The following is a 19504-nucleotide window of genomic DNA, read 5'->3' as shown; positions in this document are numbered from 1 at the left end:
CAGTTCACCCAGTGACTTTAATCACACACATGATGCTGTCCAAAGTTTTATTTGTTTGCTAAATTTCCCAAGACGCGATTATTAACTCTTCGGGTTATACGAGCGTTTTAAGACACAGACGAAAACTTGCAAAACTCAAGAAGAAACAGTTTATTGCAAACAGAAGACACTTTCTGGTGACGCTCATAAAAGCTACATATCAAAAGCATAAAAAGGCAAACTTAACAAACGTATAGCCTGTTGCATTTTATTAATACATAGTTAAAACAAGTGCACATGCTACAGCTGCACATGGGCTTACGCATGAGTGGGCAATGCAAATAAACTAACGGGGCTTTTTCTGGCAGATACCATTTCTAAGTTTTCACATAAAAAGTTTTTTTTTTTGTGAAACTATTTATTTCACACATCTAAGCTTCAGAAATCCGCATATTATTTTTTAAAAATAACACTGATAATATCTTAACTACAGTTATGGTCAAGTACAACCCCAGTTTAAAGATTTCTCAAAAACAGGAACATTTTCATTGAACTTTAAAAGAAAACAAATCATTAAAAAGATTAAAACACAAATGAAACACCTTCTTAATGTGCCTGGTAAGACATAACCAGTGCTAAATGACTTTCACAAATCTTCAAGAATACCCTTTGTTAGTTCAGTCTGAAACAACATCATCTGAGAACCGAATATAAAAACCGCATTCAATCCCTGAGTACAGCACAGCTCAGAAGTCATCATCACTGACATCTTCATGTTGGTTTGTGTTCGTCTCCTCAGCAGCTACTACGTTTTCAGAGTCTGTTTTGCTAGACATATGCAACGACTCTGACAAAATGTTTCCCAGATCCTCTGCCTCCTTAGACAGCTTATCACTTTGGTTCACATCACTGCTCGTAGTGCTGTGCTCACAGTTTTCATTCTGGACATTCATTTCAGTAATATCTGTCTGAAGAAAGTCCTCTTGACTGTCTTGACTACCGTCTATAAGATCACCACTACAAAACTTTAAGCCAACACCTTCTTCATCATTCTCTTTCTTCTCATCCTCTGCCCTTGTTTTGGTTGAAGAAGCAGTTCTTACAGGAGAGCATGGGCGTGTAGAAACCCATGAAAGATCGTCATAATCTGACAAATCAGGATGATTAATTTGTAAGGCATGAGTAATGACGTCATCGTCTTCTTTAGTCTCTACTGGCTTAGGCCCAAATTTAAAATGTGAAAATACAGAATCAAGTAAAGCTTTCCCATGTTTCAGAGGGACTTTAGTTGAGGTGGATATGTCGAATGGTTCCTCAAACTCATTACTCAACACTTCCAGAAGATGGCGCATTTTACCCTGAAAAAATAAGCATAGGAGGATCTTCTTAAGCAGTAAACAATACTTATTTAACATATTTGATATATTATTTAAGCTATACAGTTACCTCATCAAGCCGATGCAGATTCATTTCAATATGTCGATTCATCACCCGATTGAGCATCCTTTCAAAAACATAAATATATTAAACTCTACATATTCTATCAAACTGATAGATCTTCAATTTAACAATCACCAATCAATAAAATGAGACTTCTATATCCATCCAGCTATCATCCAAGATGAAAAATCCATCCCATATTCATACATGGTTTACAAAACTTTTTCTTTCTCAAATAAAATACTGCGCATTTGTTTTCAGTCCTTTTTACTGTAATACCCCAAAATGAAGTCCAGTTCAACTATGCTGCCATGTTCAAGTTTTCTTGGAAGTCAGAACTCTTTAGTTGAGAGTGTAAGTTTACACTCTTGTTAGCAACCACTGTTAGCAATACAAACCAAAAACATATTTCTCTCAGTTTTAAGCTTTGAAACACAAAAGGAGCATCTTTCCACTGGTTAAATTGGCAACATTAAACTTAGAGAACATATTTCTTATATTCTCTAGGCGCAAACCCATACTAGGTCATAAATTCAGGTTTGCTTAGCATTATGACTTTTTCCCCACCCAAAATTCCAACTTCAGGGAGCTTTCTTGATGTTTTTTCTGGCTGAGATTTTGGAAAATTCAACTTCCCAGAACAAAGAGAATACACCATTATTTAATCTCAGTACAAATCCAGCCCTTCTGGCAGAGTCTGAGATTTTTTTTAGAAAACAAATTGGGTAACACTTTATTTGACAGGGTGTGCATAAGACTGACATGACACTGTCATAAACATAACATGACATCTGTCATGAAGATGAAGGAGGTTTTATGAATGTCTATAACTGTTGTCAGAAAACACCAAAAGGTTCAGGGATAATTATATGTAGTGGTTTAAAGGAAGTTTAAGTTTCAAGAAGATTTCCCAAACCTTTGGTGTCTCACAGAGAACTGTTTAATTCATCAACAGGAAATGGAAAGGTTATGGCACAGCTGCAAACCACAAAAACATATTGCCACCTCTAATGACAGGCCAGGCTTAGCGAACATTAAACAGGGAAGTAGCCAAGAGGGTCACAGTAACTATGGAGGAGATCCAGAGATCCAAGGCTTGGGTAGAGGAATCCATTGACAGAACAGTTATTATTAATGTATTTCCCAAATCTGACTTTTATGGATGAGCAGCAACGAGAAAGTAATTGTTTTATTAGACCGTTTGCAGTTTGTCACATGCCATGTAGGGAAGAAGATGCTCCAGTCAGATGGAACCAAAACTGAACTTTTTGCCCAACATGTAAAACACTATGTCATCACCTTAAAAGCAACATCCCCACATTGAAGCAGGACTTGGTCCTAAACATACATTCAGAGATAAAATAGGAGCAGCTCAAATCAAATAATTTCCATGTATTACTACAGTTCAGTCAAAGTTTATACTTAAAGTTAAAATCTTTAACAGATCTTGAAAATTTGTGTTTACAGATGTTCTTTATTCCATCTAAATACAGACAACAGACTTCCAGCTCTAATTGCAGTAATAGATGGTTCAACAAAGTATTAACTCAAAGGGGCTGAACATAAATGCATGCCATGCTTTCCTAATCTCTATTAGAACAAATTTTGAAAACCTTGCGTCCCTTTCCTTCCACTTCACAATTCTTTCCTTTATGTGTTTATTTTGTGCTTTGTGTCCATCATATACAACCCCAATGAAATACTTAGTGATTGTAATGGGACAAAGTCTAATAAAGGTCAAGGGTAATAAATACATTTTCAAGGGAATATATATTTGTGGCAAAGTAAATTAAAAAGAAACCTGTCAGAGATGTGGCCCCTGGACAGGATGTCCTCAGTCACAGAAGAAATGAATTCAAGGTACAGCAATTCTTCTTCTCTGTTGCCAAACAAATAGAAACATTTTAATTAAAGGTGTTGATTTTCTTTACAGTTTGTATTTTGGTAAAGTATTATTATTTGGCCACGCTTGTAAATTGTGTGTAAATATTCTTTTTTTGTCTAAACCTCGTCTGTTTGGATACCAAGGGGAACTTACTCGGCCAAAATACGGCTTCTAATAGGGGACTTTCCAACTTCTGGAGAGAACCTACAAAAGCAGGACACAAGTATACTTGAACTTTTTGTCAACTTATCTAGATAACATCTAAAACAAATGCTACATGTCTAACCTACTGCATTGTTTCACCTGGATGAGGAGTCAAAGAAAGAATTGTCCCTGCTTTTCATTTTATGCTCATGTTGTAATGGTGGTAAGTAAGAACCAGTGACCTCATCTTCAGACCATTCGTGCTCTGTGGAATATTCCTGTAAAACAAGGCAGAACAGGAAATGAAAACAGGCAAGATTTCATTATAACTCATCTCTGTTGTGGAAAGTATTTATCTTAAAGGTTTCTGCTTTGTTTTTCTCTGATATTTCACCACAAGACATTGTTGAGAAACGCAGCCAGCACAGATTTTTCATGACCCACTCAACAAGAGGGTGATAAAGAAAAAAAAACACATTAAGAACAGAATCACTAGCAATAGCATTGGTTCATGAATTTATTTTCAATAAATCATAAAAGTTACTTTTAAGAAAAAAGGATTTTTAAAAAGATTTCATAGCCCTTAAACACAAATAAACAAAGGAGTTAAGTTGAGGACATTATTTACTGGGCGGTGTCACACACCCCAGTCCTCAGGTGCTGGAATCCTGCAACTTTTACCTGCGTCTCTGGTCCATCGGACTGGAATCAAATTAATCAGGTCATAAGCAGGACTCTGATCCCATGCTAAAAGGTATGTCATCTATTTGACGCAGGAGTGTAGGACCAGAGAGCCACCTAAACTTTGTGTTGCACTGACCCTCAAGGACAAATTTCTCTTCAATATCAAATATTTAAACTTACCTGGGACGGGCCATCAGGTTTTTCAGTGTATTCCTTGTGGTCTGAGCTGCATAAAAAGAAAAAAACAATTATACAGATGGTAAGACAAAAAATTACATCTATAGAAAAATTGTATAAAACCCAATGAGCCTTTTTCATATTTTATACAACTTCAACCACAAACGTTAATATATTTGACTATTTTTTTGTGCTAACACTACGAGAGGCATAATTGAGAAGTTCACAATACGTTTTACCCATTATTTTTTATGTAAGAACACAGTCGCTGTCTGATTGCTTGGAGAGCTTTTCTGAACATCAGTTTTCAAACGATGCCAGATTATGAGTAGGATTTAGATCTAATTTTACATCCCCTTTGTCCTTATGATGTTGTTTATTGACAAAGGTTTTCCTAGAAACCTTGAAGACCTTCAGAAACCAACTATATTTATTAAATTACACACAGACAGACTAGTAACAATTAGATGACTTCCTAAGGCAATTGCACGCAAAGGATTGAATTTAGGGGTGAAAAGGTCAATTGCTTGTCAGAGTGACATGCAATCTGACAAGTGCATGTCACACTTGTCAGATTTTTTTTATTGCGTTTTTTTAACACTATGTATAATTTTTCTTCCACTTCATAATTATGCACAATATTGGGTTAGTCTATTGCAATAAAACCTACAAAAACACATTAAAGTTTGTGGTTCTAATGTTACAAAATGTGAAAAAGTTTAATAATTTTGCAAAGCACTGTATTTAAGTCACTATTAGATTACTTAAGAAATTATTTTCTTCATTTAAAGTACCTTTGACCAACTGTCTCTCCACGTAACAGTTTTGAGTTGCTGTCATCCTGAGATGATTTAATCTGTGGTCCTCTGTAGTAGCGATATCTTGACAGGTATGAACTCTTATCTGACTTCAGGGTCTTGGGAGTAAATGGTTTCTCTTGGGTAAAGTGCTGGGAATGTTTTTCGAGCAAGTCTCCACTGTACGTCTTCTTCACAGGATCCTGGAAGGTGTTGTAGCAACCCTGATCTCTTGAAGCTACCAGCGAACATGTGGACTGCTTTCTTTGAAAAGTTGTGTCAGGGCTTCGGTATCTTCTCTCTGATGACGGGCGCGCGTAATGGGAATTGACTGAACAGGATGGGTAAACAATGTCCTTGGCATTGACGGAGCTGTTTAATCTCGGGGTGGAGGCGACGATGGAGCTTCTTGAGAAGTGGTAGGGGTTCTCACCATACTGCTCAGATAAATGAAAGATGCATTTTATCAAGAGTTGAGGAAGGGAGCAAGTTTAAAGTCATACAATATTGTTTTGCAAAGCACCAACAACCAAATGAACAGAGTAAAATGTAATCTCATACTTGTGCTGAGAAGCAGGACGTCCTGCTATTCCTATGTGAAGAAGAGAAAGCTGAAGAAGAGAAAGCTGAAGAAGGACGATCATCTTTCTTCTGCTGTTGCTTTCTGATCTGATCATTGTCTGTAAACAAGTGTGAAGACCATTAAAAAAAAACCTCAACACAAACTAATTTAGACCTCTCACAATCATCAATGGACCACTGTAAATGTAAAACTAAGTTGTAATCATGTTTTAGGTATTGTTTGGAATAACTTTAAATCAATCCAAAGACAGGAGAAGAAAACTTTGTGTAGGTATGAATCAATCAAGGAGGACACTGTCCTAAAAAAGTCCTGGCTTAGCTTTAAGTCAACTTGTAGATGCCCAATTAGTTTTGCAGGAATAACACTGGCACCCCTCTATACTTTTATGTTTTTATCTCCAAAATAAATGTCAAGTTTTTGATTAAGCACAGAAAATTATAGTTTTACAGATCACTTTGGGCCAGTTTTAATAACTTCAAAACCCAAAGAAGGTAAACTGCTAAAGGATTATATTGATTCTTTCATGGGTCAATTTTGTTTACTGAATAATAATTTATTAAACGTTCCTGATCTATGCAACGTTTTTCTCTACAGAAACATGTGTAGTTTTAACAAGTTCCCACCAGAGGGCAAGAAAAAATATATAGCTGCTTAGTATTACTGAGTAATTTAATGTCATTTGAGATTTTAATATTTAACTTCAAAGTCTATATAGTGTTAGCATGAAATGTCTACTTATAAGTGATGCATTAAAAACATCAAGTTACATAACTTTAATACCAAGTTATGTAATTGAGCTTCCAATAAATGCTACTATTCGAGGCATTCTAATGTAGTTTTAAAATTTTGCTAAAGAAAAGGAAAACAATATAATTTATGATCAGGTTTTTTTAATTGAAACACAGTTTAATAATTGGGTACTTACACTTCACACTTTGCATCAAGCTTTTGGGTGCAGAGGTATCAATAGTAGCTGCAAAAGAAAGACAAAAACATAATAATTATTACAGTGAAACCTAATTAGCGTTAAATATGCTAAGATCTGTTTTTGTAATGATAAGTGGTAAAAAGAAAGTTCCTGTAAACTCAGGTCAAATCATCATAACTTCCCCACCGTGCGTTTCCTGATATGCGTGTTATGTTTTTTGCCAACTTTGGTGTGATGTATTATGAGTAAACATCTCCAAATATTTTCAGAGGTCCCATGGTTTTTAAATCATACTGCCATGTAGAGGTGGTTACACTAGGTCGTAATCAGGTCATCATCAAGTAATCAAGTGTGTTAGCAGTCTGCTACTTCACCTACTTTTTTTATTGAACATATATCTAAAATGTAGCTCACCTTTAGCTGAGTAAATCTTTTTATAATGGGACAACATGTGATCTTTAACGATGGACTGAGCCGCTTTGCTGGAGGACTGAGGACAGAAAGCTAAAAAAAAAAAAAGCAGAAAAAAAAATTAATGAATAGAAATGATTCCTAAACATTTATCATGTAAAATGTCATTCTTCTATGGGTTACATTTTCAAGATTCCCAATTTGTTTGAACCAGTTCCTAAAGTTGAAAATGAATTTAAGTCACATATTTCTAGGTGGCCAGGATTCAAATGTGAACAATATGACAAGGAAAAAAGGAATGAACATACTAATAATTTCTTATCCAAACCTATAAAAATCATTAAAATCAGATTCCAGGTAGATAAATTATAAAACTAATCTATAGATAATTGCTGTTCCTTAGTGGGTTTACTTACGGATGTTTTTTATTTTCTGCCTTCTCACTCCAGAGCTGCCCTCTAGTCCAGATGATACACTCCCTTAAACATACACAAATGTTAAACTGGACAGCTGCATACAGTAAAAATTACCAGATGGTGCATAGTAGGCACATGTAAATATTTGTATGCTTTCTGCATGATGACAAGAGACAGGAGGAAATCAATCATTTCTATATATGCCAGAAAAGAAGAAAAGAAGTATGTAAATATAATTATTTTATTTTTATGGGCATTCAATGAGCAGATAATGTAAAAAATTAATGAACTATATGCAAATAATATCAAAACGTAAGTTAAGGAAAATACTATGTACTTAAAACTGTATTTCAATATATTCAGTAAAGTCATTCAACATATGGTTTTGAAATTAATTGAAACACAGCATCAGAAATAAGACGTATTCGTCCTCATTTGGTAAATAATATGTCCAAGGCAGAACCAATAAAATTATTTCAGTTTGTTTTTCTAAAGTCTTCAGAAGAATTAGTTGAGGAGCCTAAAATGCTACGAAGAGCTAGCCAATGCTAATAATTTCACACCTGTCCTCGACTCCATTGAAACGTTAAGTTCAAGGTATCCCATTTTCTTCAGGTATATTCAAAAGGAATGGCGGCAGGGGTCGGGTATATCCAGAAGCCTCGGGTTGTTCAAATGCGAACATGTTTACGGGCCAAAATGAGGTACTAACTAACTAGCTTCAACAAACACTGAGCGAAGCTTTACTGTCGCCATGCTGGTTGCTAAGATGGGCTACGTAATTACGCCAGTATACGTAAGAGGGGGCTGAACCAAGCGGGAAGCATTATCGTTACGGTTTTACCACAGATCCAAATGATTCTGTTCAAACTCCGTGTTTTTTATCCCTTATTTACCAAAGATATGAGTTAATCTTTAATTGTCAATCAGTCGCATATAGAATGTAATAAATAAATCAGCATAGTAAAAAGTTAATCTAAACGTGTTAGTGTAGATCAGAGGCAATTTAAAATGTAAGAACAGCGCCATCTGAGGTCACATACTCCAAGGAGAACACAAATTGAGGTTTTGTTTAAGCAGCAGGCGGCGACAGAGAGCAAGATCCAGTTTATAGAGATAAAGAAGACACTCTAGCGAAACTAAAGACACGCACACGTGATTCGCGCTAACTGGAGAGCAAGATGGCGGTGGCTGTGCGGAGCTTGCAGGACCAGCTCGAAAAAGCCAAAGAAAACTTGAAAAATGTGGAGGATAATATTCGTAAACTGACCGGGCGGGACCCTAATGAATCACGGTAAGCGAATAATAAACACGGTGAACATTTTTATTCGATAAACGTTTGTTATTGAAGCTGTTAACCTTCCTTGAATGTGTGCTAACTTAGTTAGCAGGAGGTGGCCAGCCTGCAGGCACACACACCACCTCCCTGTTGTTTCGACATGCCCATTTAAACTGTTCTGTTAATTATATATTTAAAGTAAAAAGCAGTTTACACAGCAAGTTTGTATTATCTTAAATCTACAAGAGCGGAGTTGCTGATCGGCAGCAGCCGATCGTCAGAATGTCGCCTCCTTTTTTTATAGCGCAAATTTGCTTTACTTCTGGTGTAGGGCCGAAGCAACTCTCAAAACAACGAATCTTCTCCTTTAGCTGGTGCGAGTTTGCTGTTGACTATTTTAATTTCTGTGTTTACAGACCGGGTCAGCTGCGTCGGCTCAGTGGCCCCACGGTAGGCCTGGGAGGAGGTAGAGGCAGAGGAATCAATCTCCTCAGGTAATAACGGAGGGGAGGGGGCAGATTTAAAAATAATTCAAAATGACTGACGGGGTAGAAGCAAGACATTTTAAATTAAACTTGCCTCATCTATACAGCCCAACTATGAAAGAAGAAAAAGAAAGGTTTAAATAAAAACTAATGAATTAGTACAAAAAGAGCAATAGATTGTGAAAACCTGTAGGTAGGTTTGTTGGCAACATTTACAAACTAGATGTATGTCAAACCAAATTATTTAATCTGAAAGAGCGTTATTATCATGTGACTTTAAACAATTAATCCACCCCAGAGGTCAAAACATTAGTGTAAGAAGTACATTCTCATTTAGCACATTGCTCACCCTATATATGCATTTTGATATTTCTGTTGCTCAGGTTGGCATTAAACAGTGTTTCTGAAGAAACACTGTTACGTGTTACGTCAAGCTGCTCAAAGACTGTTCTAAGTGGGTTGAATCCTAACATTTACACATGGAAGGGTGACCATAAAGAATAAACCTTTAGTGATTTTCTAGTGGTGAAAAATGTTTGTAGAATAACACAACAGTAGTGGTTATTTTAAAAAAAAAAAAAACATAAACCCCTGTTTGTTATTCCTAATACTTTGCGTTGTTTTTCAGACGCAGTCTCTCAGATATGGGAAGCAGCGGGCCCCCTGCCAAGCAAAGGGACATCGAAGGAGCTCTGCTGAGGTGAGAACTGCATGGCTTAATGTGTTTTCAGCTGAGATCCTCCCCCGCATGCAGTGTTAGGAAAGGAGCTGGGACCCCCACATGGTCTATAAAAGCATAGAATTTAATTCAAGCTATCTAAAAGTTATCAATCAACAGTTTTTTATAAATTTGACTCGAAGTTTGTCCATTTGTTTATGCTTACATCATCCGTCCCTCTGGTAGTTTGTTTGCCCATTGTGTTCACTTATCCCTCTCATTCGAGTTAGATATTTTACCCTGCCCTTTTTTGCTGGAGATTCTATTTTTATGAACTGACCATTGCATTCATGGCAAATATTTTTATAAATACCCCAAAAGTGAGCTCACAATGTACTGAAACTTTACTGGTTTAAATCTTAAAAGTATCTGAAAAGATGATTTTTTTTTTTTTTTTTTGCTTAGCTATTTATCTAAATAGAGATCAAAAGTTCTCTGAAGCAGTTTGACCCTTCCTCTCGCTAATGGTTATGTTTAGTTAGTAAACAGAAGTATGTGATGTCAAGGTATGCATGAATATGCTTTCTGGGATGGGTAGGGCTATGACCTTTTTGTTCTCAAACTCATTTTTGTTTTTACTCACATAAATGTAATGTACATTTTTATAAATCTGACCTCAGCAATGAGACAACTTTTTATACACCATAGGTTGTGACTGAACCTTGCACTATGTTGCAGAGTTGCTTTTCTAATTAATGGTAGATTTCAACTGCTGTGATGAGGATTTATGCCTTTTTGCATCACCCTTTTTTCACATATTCTACTGTCTTAGACACAACTTAATTTATGGACATGTGCAGATTTTTGGTATTTATTTTGTGTGAATCCTGGCTGCAGATCTGTTTAGCTGTATTTGCTTATTTTTGTGCAGGCTGGCAGGTGATCAGAGGGCCAGGAGAGACGTGCGTCATGACAGTGACGCCGAGGACGATGACGATGTCAAAAAAGTAAAATGCAACATTTGCTGAGCTTTATTATAACTTTACTGGATAAATACCTCTGTACTGTCTTTATTCCTTTTTTTTTTTAAAAAAAAGGCTTATATATTGGGGGTTTTTTTCTCCCTAATCATTAGCCGGCGTTGCAGTCATCTGTAGTAGCTACCTCCAAGGAGAGAACACGCCGAGACCTCATTCAGGATCAAACCATGGATGAAAAGGGGAAACAGAGGTAAGCCAACACAAGCATAATATATAATCAAATGTATATATATATATATATATAAAAAATATATATATAAACAAAATTTATCGTTTGATCTAAATGTCAGGAATCGGCGCATGTTTGGCCTGCTGATGGGGACACTGCAGAAATTCAAGCAAGAATCGAACGTCTCATCTGAGAAGGTGCGCAACTATTATTATTATTATCATGTTTGTTTTAGATCAAATAAACTATTGTTGAGTTGCGAGTCTAATATGATAATATTAGACTCGCACTGGATGATTCTTGTTGCATTAGTTGTTCCTTTCCTGGTAACTCTTACCATTTGTTTGGATCACAGCTAAAGCGACGTTCAGAGATAGAGCAGAAGCTCGAGGTTCAAGCTGAGGCTGAGAGGAAAAAAGTAGAGAATGAAAAGCGAGAACTGTTCGAGGAGAGAAGAGCCAAGCAGACAGAGCTGAGACTGCTGGAACAGAAAGTAGAATTGGCTCAGCTGGTAAGAAAATGTTATCACAGTTTTATTGATACCGATGTACCAGTATAAAAACCTTGACATGCAGTAATTACTGCTTTATAACTATGCCTCTTACCTCCAACTATAGCAAGAGGAGTGGAACAGCCACAATAATCACCTGGTGAAATACATTCGCACCAAAACCAAGCCTCATATCTTCTATCGGCCTGGAAAAATGTGCTCCGCAACTCAGAAACTCCTCGAAGAATCCACCAAGAAACTCAATGGTCAGTGTTCGACTTTTTAAATTGTGTTTATGTGGACATCGGCGTTACGACTTTTTGCAGCCTGCCTTTTAGAGCATTTTGTTTTCTTGGGTTTCTTGAAAAAGATCTCTAACGACATGTTGTATAGGAACACAGTCTTAGGTGGCCACTGATGCCGTGTAATAATTAAGATATGATTAGGGATTAGGTTTTTTTTCCACCCCTGAGAGCAGTACACAGTAGCCATCTTAGATTTTTCCAAAATAAAGTAAAATTTAATGTTTCATGATGTTTAAACTTTATTCATAAGGTGTGGCGGCATGCTGTGATCATTTGCATGTACAGGAAACCCTGAGGTTTATAAGTTGATGCTCTTTTTCTTTGTGGTGGCGATAAATACTTCTAACAACATTTCAGAAATCCCAAGTTCTTTCTTTAAATAACGCTGACCTATAAAATTTTGTGTCCGTGCAGCTGTGTTTGAGGAAAGGCGTGAGGCATTTGCCGAACATTTGAGCAAGATGGAGTCGCGTCCCCGGCGCCAGCCGAACCGCGACCAGGATGGCAGCTCAGCCTCAAGGATGGACCGCCCGGCGGAGGGTAAGCCAGCAGGTCAGGTAGAGAAGCAGAGAGGTAAAAGGGGGGAATCCAGGAGGGAGGAAGACGAGGATGAGGATGAGGACGAGGAGGAGGAAAGGGAGAAGGAGATGGGAGGGGGTGATGCTGAGGAGGGGGAGAAAGAGGAGTTGGTTAAAATAGAAGAGGTGGAGGAGGAAGTGATGGAGGTGAGAGAGGAGGGAAGCAAGGAGGAGGCAGGAGAGGAGCAGAAGGAGAAGAGTGAGAAGGCAGCAAGTCCAGAGTCAGAGGAGATGGAGGTAGAGAAGGAAGACAAGGGTAAGGAGGTAGAGGTAGAAACAGACAGGAAGCAGGTGTCCACAGAAATCCAAGAAGAAAAGACTCCAGATGTTCAGAGCTGTGAAGCAGCTGTAAGCAGCCTAGAGGTCCCAGACTCCAGCGACGAGCCCCCACAGAGCCTTGCTGCGGGAGAACCAGCAGCACAGTCACCCGTGACGGAGACCGCCTCTCCAAGTCAAGAACCCCAAACGGCCTCTGCTGCCCTCGCTCAGGATCCAACCAGTCCCACACAGGACAACATGGCAACAGAGTCCAGCGTCCAGGACTCCACAGCGGAAAACCAGACAGAGGAGAGAAAATCAAAGGAGGACGAAGAGGAGGGCCCACAAAAGCTGCCTGATTCTAAGGAGGTTGATGCCCCTGCAAAGGAGGAAGGGGAGAAACAAGGCAGAGGGAGAAAGAAGGAGAAAGACGCAAAGAAACATCGCAGTCGTAGCAACAGCTCCTCCTCTTCCTCGTCTGGATCCTCCTCCAGCGGTAGCTCTTCCTCATCCTCCGGATCCAGCCGATCCTCGTCATCGTCTTCGTCCTCATCGTCCTCGACGTCCAACAGCAGCAGCCGCAGCCGAGACGGCGGCAAGCGAAAGAGGAGGCCGTCCGATAGAGGCAGAGACAAGAAGAAGGAGGAAAGAAGTCGACAGAAGTCAGGAGGGAGAGACTCGGCGGAGAGGAGGAAGAGAAGGAGCGAGGAGAAGAAGGGCAGGCCGTCCCGGAGCGATAGGGAGCATAAAAATAGAGGAGACAGGAAAGACAAGAGACGCTGATGTGATCTTCTGTATAACCAGAATGGTGAATAAATCTTCAGCTGTTTTCTTTGACGTGGTGGCGGTTTTTAAACACATTTGTCCTTTTTAAATCACCAGTTTCTTTTCTTGACAGAAATGTTTTAAAATAGATGGATTTCTTACAGTCCAGATTGTCAGTAGCCAGTTTAAAATTTGTGGAAAACTGCTTATTTCTGTTCTTCGTTTCCCTCTGGTTGAGAGCTGTTCTCACTGCAAGTGTGGGAACGATTCAAAGAGAAAATGTTCCTTCTGCGTCCTTTTAAATCAAATGTGATTTATCCTACTACGTTGATTCTTAAACCTTTTTGTTTTTCTACTACAAGATCTGCTTAGAATAAAGCTGAGATAAAAGCAGGAATATCTTGGGTATGTTTTTATTCTGGGTGTATTTCTACATTACTTTTGTTGTTTCAGTCTGATTAAAATTCAATTTCCACTCTTGTCCCTTGAAAATTTTCACATTTTGTTACAATACAACCTAAAATTTAAAGCAGTGTGTATTTTTGAAGAGGAGTTCATTTGATAATTGGGTTCAAGGGTTTTCACAAATATAAGGCTGGAAAGTGTGGTGTACATTTATATTTAGTCCTCTTTACTTTTGTGCCCCTTAGTAAAACTTAGTACAATAAACTATCTTCTGAAATCATAAATTAAGTGAATATTTTACCATTCTCAGTATAACTACCTCTTTTTCTTAAGTAAATTTTAGTATTCAGTGATAGAAAGCTAACATGTAGCAAATCAAAAGTAACTGTTTTATGTTTATATCAGTGCCAATGTTGGTGTATAGTAAGTCTTTAGTAAAGTAAGAGGCTGTCGTCGTGCTTTGAAGGTGTTTTATCTTAAGTTTCCTTGGTGTAAACCTACCAGAGCAGCTCTGACTCGTCACTCCAAGTACAGAGTAAACTTTGCAACCCTGTCAGTTGTGCATCAGCATTGAAAATGATTCTGTGCTTCCCAGACCTTGTAATTTGTAAATGATCCTGGCTGATAATGTTCACACAAGACATTTTCCTATAAACCATTTATTTGATGCACACAAATAAATTTTTTTACATAATCTTTCACTGGATGACATCTTCAGTTGCAAAAATGTGGTCATGTAAATGGATTTCTTTTTTTATAAAAATCAGTCAAGCCCTTTTGGGGTTGCTTTTGGCTTTCCTGTCGATGCTCTGGTGGGATATTGTGTGAAAATGCTCATCCATTTCCACATGCAGCCTTGAGAACAAAATATGTCCCAATGTGCTGATATCAGTCAGTTTACAGTTCAGCTTCCCGTTCACTCCGGCTGGTCTGCAAGATCAACCTGTTCAAAGTATCTGCAGATGAAAAAAGAGAGAGCTCAGAACACAAAGGGAAAAATGGATTCTACTTGTAATTGTAAAAATGTTTGCAGTCACAAAAATGTCACTATAGTAGGTATTTTTGAAGTCACCTTGCAACAAGACAGATGAGCAGGTTGAGAGCAGGCAAGTTCTCATCCTCCTGACTATTCTGTTAAAACAAGCAATGAGGAGGTTGAAGATTTCAAGAAAATTACAGACAGAAGGAAAAAAGAAAACCAGACAAATTAAGCGGTGACTAGCTAGGAAGCCTACCATTGTGCTACGGAGCTGGGCACATCTCCTGGCCAGCTGCCGGATGGAGGAGTGGGCTTCAGGCAGCAGCGGCTTCTCCAAGCAGGCCAGAAGAGCGTACAACCAACGACCCTGTTGAAGAGTTAGGGAGCAGACCCTGGGCTGTAATTCTTAATAATTTTGAAAAAATTAGCCAGTCAGCCTGGTCAGAACTGGATATTGCAGTGTAATGTCACATGCCCGCTATTTTCCTGCTTAGGAACCTTGGAGTAAATAAATAGCCAAACTCACCAGCTGTGGAACAAATTCTCTCTCTTCAAACCAGCTGATAAGGATGTCCAGCAGCATCAGCACCGTGGACTGCAGAGACACAGAGCCTGGAGATGAAACTAAATAGAGTTAAACTGTCAGAATCTGTGGCGAGCGCTGAGCTTACCTGATTGAATCTGCTGACGATGCTTAGCAGTGGAGGAAACCCCACCTGAATGCAAACAAATAATTAGTCCCACATTCTCATTAAACGATTAAGCATTTTTTCTGATGTTTGAGGTTATCATTTTTTCTGTTGTGGAGCCAAAATTTTAAAAAATGTCCAAACCTAAATATTAATAAATCTTTCTCAAATGTAAGCAGGTTTAAAGTTTTTATTATACCTGGCTCCATGGCTAAAAGTAAAAAGTTCCCACTTTCCCAAACTCAGATTTTTCAGGGTTGTCTACTTCCAGACTTCTTTTGGCTGCTAAGGAAGTCTGAGTCTTACAGATAATGTAGAAGTTTTACAACCTTGCTGTAGTCCAGTGCTGGCTCTTGGTCTGCCTCTGAAGAACCCAGGTAAGTCTTCTCTCCTAAACAAAACCTCTTCCAGCCCTTTTCATCTGTCAGCTTTGGCTGTGAAAAAACAAATATTTCAAGGCTTTTAAAGCTGACTCTGTGATCAACAACTCAAATACACAAAGGCATCTTAGCCTACCGGTGTTGTAAGACATCTTACCATCTGTACATTGTCATCTAGAATGTGATTACTCCAGTGTGTCCTGTTCTTAGTGATGCTCTAAACAAAGTGTGAAACACACAAGAATTATGCTTGAACTTCCATCTTTGACGATAAATCACTGATTTAAATGTGTTGAGATAGCCATTTATGATTAGGAATTAATAACAGTGTGCAAGGAAGAGTTTCTGCATACCTGCCTGACGTCTGAAAAGTTACTGACTTGGTGTTGCTGCCAACTGAGGCTGGGGCAGAAGCCTACAGGAGCAGCAAGGCACCCTGCTACCTACAACACACCACACACGTTCCTTCTGTTACTTTAGATCTTAAAATACCTTGTAGAAGTGCTCATACCCTTTGACCTTTTCCGTCTCTCATCATGTTAAAAGCATAGTCTTTAACATTGGGATTTTGGTTGATAGACAAAAACAAAGGAGTGCATCAATATAAAGTGGGGGGAAAAAAGAGACAACCCATCCATTATAGGCTGAAAAAGACTTCAGACTGAGGCAGAGGTTTGCCTTCCACCAGCACAATGACCTCAACTGTACAGCCAGAGCCATAATATTTCCAAGCTTAGAAATGTTTCAAAGCTGAAACAATATTTGAGAATTAATGTTCACAGATATTCCCCAGTCTGAGTTGGCCTTAGTGGTTTTGCAAAGAAGACCAGATTTAAAGCAGCTTATAAAATCCCAACAAAATAGACAACGTGACAAAATAGTGAAAGGTTCAAGAGGCGTGAAAACTTGTGGAATACAGTACAAAGAGAGAAGAATCACATTTGTCTTCATACTTTTCTTTGCTACAGGTAATGCTTCCTAATTAGAATGCATTATTAACATAATTAGCCAATTCTTCAATAAATCTGAGCAGTACTGTGTACATTCACTCACAGAAGCATTGACTGTTTGCTTCTTTTTCAGTTTCTTTGGGTCGATTTGAGCAACCACCACATCAGGACACAGTGATGCCTCCAGCCTTAAAAACAAGGGGATAAACACATGAAACAAGGGCAGCAGTTGCGTTGAGTTTACGGGGAGAACCCTGAAGTGTAAACAAAGGCCAGGATGGACTGGATTAAAAGTGAACTGAGCTAAACCTACTGGACCTGTCGCAGATATTCTTGGGGGTTCCTTGGCGGTCCACTGAGGTCCAGGTCCTCGGTTCCTTCTCCACAATGCACCGGCAACAGCCTCGGCATTAACTCTTCCACGTCCGACTTCATTTTCTAACAATCACTGACCAAAACAGCAGCTAAAAAGCAAAACAGTTACACTTTAATTTGCATCGTTTCTTTGAATAGGCGCCATCTTGTTTGTTGAGACGCGGGATGATGAGGTCGCTATTGCGCGCGAGATGTGTTACCGTGGTAACAAGCGCCTTTCTTTCGCCGTGAAATTCAGTTTTTCTTTCTTTTTTGTGATTACTGCAATTATTGTTTAGTTTGTACGGAGCCCCCTAGGGGACATGGGGATTTTTTTTTCTTTTGCGTTCCCTCGCAATACTTTTGCGTTACCTCGCAATACTTTTGCGTTACCTCGCAATACTTTTGCGTTCCCTCGCAATACTTTTGCGTTACCTCGCAATACTTTTGCGTTCCCTCGCAAAACTTTTGCGTTCCCTCGCAATACTTTTGCGTTACCTCGCAAAACTTTTGCGTTCCCTCGCAAAACTTTTGCGTTACCTCGCAATACTGTACTGGTCAGTTATGCAGCATAATTGAACATTGCAAGCCTTTCTTACGGTGGGCGCCGTACTTTATGCTTTAATATAAGGTTATGTGAGGTATTTCCATGAATGTTAGTATCTTTTTGTGAAATATCTGAAGTTTTATATCTTTCTTTAGGATAGAAAGGCGCCACAAACCTACGATATAAACAGAAACTTTCCGTAAGTAGGAAAGAAATAAAAAAACATCCTAATTTGGACTATTTCTGAGTTATTATCGCGGGTAATAAATCATCTGACAGTTTTGATTGTGTCTCTGTTGTGTTCGTAGTCTGAATGGTTTAAAGAGCTGCTTTCAGTGCAGCTCCATCTTAGCCTTAACAGACATAAACATGCAGGAAAAAATCGATTTTCAATCAGTGTTTTGCACCAAACAGTTAATAATAATAAACAAGTTTTCACTGAGACTCTGTAAGAGCCATATGAATGAAATGAGTAATTATTGATATGACAGGAGCACGCGGCTTTGACACTTAGTGTGTCGACGTGGGAGTGACGTCACCAGGTATGAATGGGAAGGATACTGGCTTTGTGTGTATTAGGAAGCGGGTGAGCGGGGCGGTCAGTCCTGGCAAAGTTTGGAGCATGATCATCAAAATGGAATAAATCGATAATTGTGACAGAACAAAGAAAAGGTTTGGAGTTGATTGATACACAGACAGATGAGATTCCCCGAGTTAACCCAGTGCGGCCCTTTACCATCATTACTTTGTTGTGTTTTTAATAATAAAAACTTGTTAATAATAAAAACAGTTTGGTGCAAAAAACAAATTGAAAATCGATTTTTTCCTGCATGTTTATGTCTGTTAAGGCTAAGATGGAGCGGCACTGAAAGCAGCTCTTTAAACCATTCAGAATACGAACACAACAGAGACACAATCAAAACTGTCAGATGATTTATTACCCGCGATAATAACTCAGAAATAGCCCAAATTAGGATGTATTTTTATTTCTTTCCTACTTACGGAAAGTTTCTGTTTATATCGTAGGTTTGTGGCGCCTTTCTATCCTAAAGAAAGATATAAAACTTCAGATATTTCACAAAAAGATTCTAACATTCATGGAAAAACCTCACATAACCTTATATTAAAGCATAAAGTACGGCACCCTCCGTAAGAAAGGCTTACAGTGTTCAATTATGCTGCATAACTGACCAGTACAGTATTGCGAGGGAACGCAAAAGTTTTGCGAGGTAACGCAAAAGGTTTTGCGAGAGAACGCAAAAGTTTTGCGTGGTAACGCAAAAGAAAAAAAAATCCCCATGTCCCCTAGAGGGCTCCGTAAGTTTGCTTTAGTTCCATAAAGTTTTTTTTTTTAATCTGTATTATAGAACAAATATAATTGTTTTGTTTTACATAGCAGAATAACTGTAGGGAAAATCTTAGTTTAAAATATTCCACAAGCACAATTATAGAATGTGGATCATTTTAAATGGAACTTGTAAGAATCTCCTGTTTTAAAAAAGATTGTAGAAGAAATTATTTTCTCCATTTAAGTTTAAATGCCCTGGTTGATCTACTTTTATGTCACACATTTTTCAACATTTAATTTCCCTTTGGGCTCGTTAAATTACTTTTGAATTTGAATGTTATTCAGCCAGTTGTTAATATCTAACATAAGAAGTTTTATTCCTATATATAAACTTAATTATAATAGAATTTTACATAGAGAGACATTCGGAAAGTAATGTAA

The 19504-nt window shown here is 38.2% G+C and overlaps 3 protein-coding genes across 4 annotated transcripts; 1 reads left to right on the top strand and 2 right to left on the bottom strand.

The window, feature by feature from the left end:
- Nucleotides 1-129: 129 nt before the first annotated feature.
- On the bottom strand, nucleotides 130-8228 carry spata7 (spermatogenesis associated 7). Of its 2 annotated transcripts, XM_032546996.1 has the most exons (12): nucleotides 8008-8228; nucleotides 7445-7507; nucleotides 7032-7121; nucleotides 6615-6662; nucleotides 5668-5786; nucleotides 5104-5543; nucleotides 4313-4358; nucleotides 3608-3726; nucleotides 3458-3508; nucleotides 3221-3298; nucleotides 1426-1483; nucleotides 130-1337 (listed from the first exon to the last, which is right to left on the bottom strand). In XM_032546996.1, the coding sequence occupies exons 1-12, from the start codon at nucleotides 8048-8050 to the stop codon at nucleotides 726-728; spliced, it is 1767 nt and encodes a 588-aa protein (XP_032402887.1). In that variant the 5' UTR covers nucleotides 8051-8228; the 3' UTR covers nucleotides 130-725. The 2 variants fall into 2 exon arrangements, with proteins under 2 accessions (XP_032402887.1, XP_032402888.1); XM_032546997.1 differs by lacking the exon at nucleotides 7445-7507 and having other exon boundaries at nucleotides 7032-7107; nucleotides 8008-8227.
- A 348-nt stretch (nucleotides 8229-8576) lies between these two features.
- On the top strand, nucleotides 8577-13951 carry pnn (pinin, desmosome associated protein). Its single transcript, XM_032546995.1, has 9 exons — nucleotides 8577-8738; nucleotides 9140-9217; nucleotides 9837-9908; nucleotides 10798-10873; nucleotides 11002-11096; nucleotides 11197-11272; nucleotides 11431-11586; nucleotides 11693-11831; nucleotides 12285-13951. The coding sequence occupies exons 1-9, from the start codon at nucleotides 8626-8628 to the stop codon at nucleotides 13487-13489; spliced, it is 2010 nt and encodes a 669-aa protein (XP_032402886.1). The 5' UTR covers nucleotides 8577-8625; the 3' UTR covers nucleotides 13490-13951.
- Nucleotides 13952-14519: 568 nt separating this feature from the next.
- gemin2 (gem (nuclear organelle) associated protein 2) lies at nucleotides 14520-17435 on the bottom strand. The gene is made up of 10 exons (XM_032546998.1): nucleotides 17188-17435; nucleotides 16978-17062; nucleotides 16278-16367; nucleotides 16082-16141; nucleotides 15874-15978; nucleotides 15527-15571; nucleotides 15382-15450; nucleotides 15112-15222; nucleotides 14949-15007; nucleotides 14520-14832 (listed from the first exon to the last, which is right to left on the bottom strand). Exons 1-10 carry the CDS (start codon nucleotides 17307-17309, stop codon nucleotides 14793-14795), a joined length of 786 nt encoding a protein of 261 aa, XP_032402889.1. The 5' UTR covers nucleotides 17310-17435; the 3' UTR covers nucleotides 14520-14792.
- Nucleotides 17436-19504: the final 2069 nt, after the last annotated feature.

This window comes from Xiphophorus hellerii, chromosome 19, assembly GCF_003331165.1.
Source record: "Xiphophorus hellerii strain 12219 chromosome 19, Xiphophorus_hellerii-4.1, whole genome shotgun sequence".
Classification (NCBI taxonomy): Eukaryota; Metazoa; Chordata; class Actinopteri; order Cyprinodontiformes; family Poeciliidae; genus Xiphophorus; species Xiphophorus hellerii.
This window is presented reverse-complemented; position numbering and strand designations above follow the sequence as displayed.

Bases quoted from the DNA above. Each gene is read 5' to 3' on its own strand.
- spata7 (XM_032546996.1), bottom strand. From the start codon at position 8,050: ATGGGATACCTTGAACTTAACGTTTCAATGGAGTCGAGGACAG. The intron at 3,299-3,457 runs GTAAGTTCCCCT...GTTTGGCAACAG, and splicing joins AGAAGCCGTATTTTGGCCGA to AGAAGAAGAATTGCTGTACC. The intron at 1,484-3,220 runs GTTTCTTTTTAA...TGTTTTTGAAAG, and splicing joins AGGGGCCACATCTCTGACAG to GATGCTCAATCGGGTGATGA.
- gemin2 (XM_032546998.1), bottom strand. From the start codon at position 17,309: ATGAAGTCGGACGTGGAAGAGTTAATGCCGAGGCTGTTGCCGGTGCAT. The intron at 17,063-17,187 runs GTAGGTTTAGCT...CTTGTTTTTAAG, and splicing joins GAATATCTGCGACAGGTCCA to GCTGGAGGCATCACTGTGTC. The intron at 16,368-16,977 runs GTGAGTGAATGT...GGTGTGTTGTAG, and splicing joins AGCAAACAGTCAATGCTTCT to GTAGCAGGGTGCCTTGCTGC.
- pnn (XM_032546995.1), top strand. From the start codon at position 8,626: ATGGCGGTGGCTGTGCGGAGCTTGCAGGACCAGCTCGAAAAAGCCAAA. The intron at 8,739-9,139 runs GTAAGCGAATAA...CTGTGTTTACAG, and splicing joins CGGGACCCTAATGAATCACG to ACCGGGTCAGCTGCGTCGGC. The intron at 9,218-9,836 runs GTAATAACGGAG...GTTGTTTTTCAG, and splicing joins AGAGGAATCAATCTCCTCAG to ACGCAGTCTCTCAGATATGG.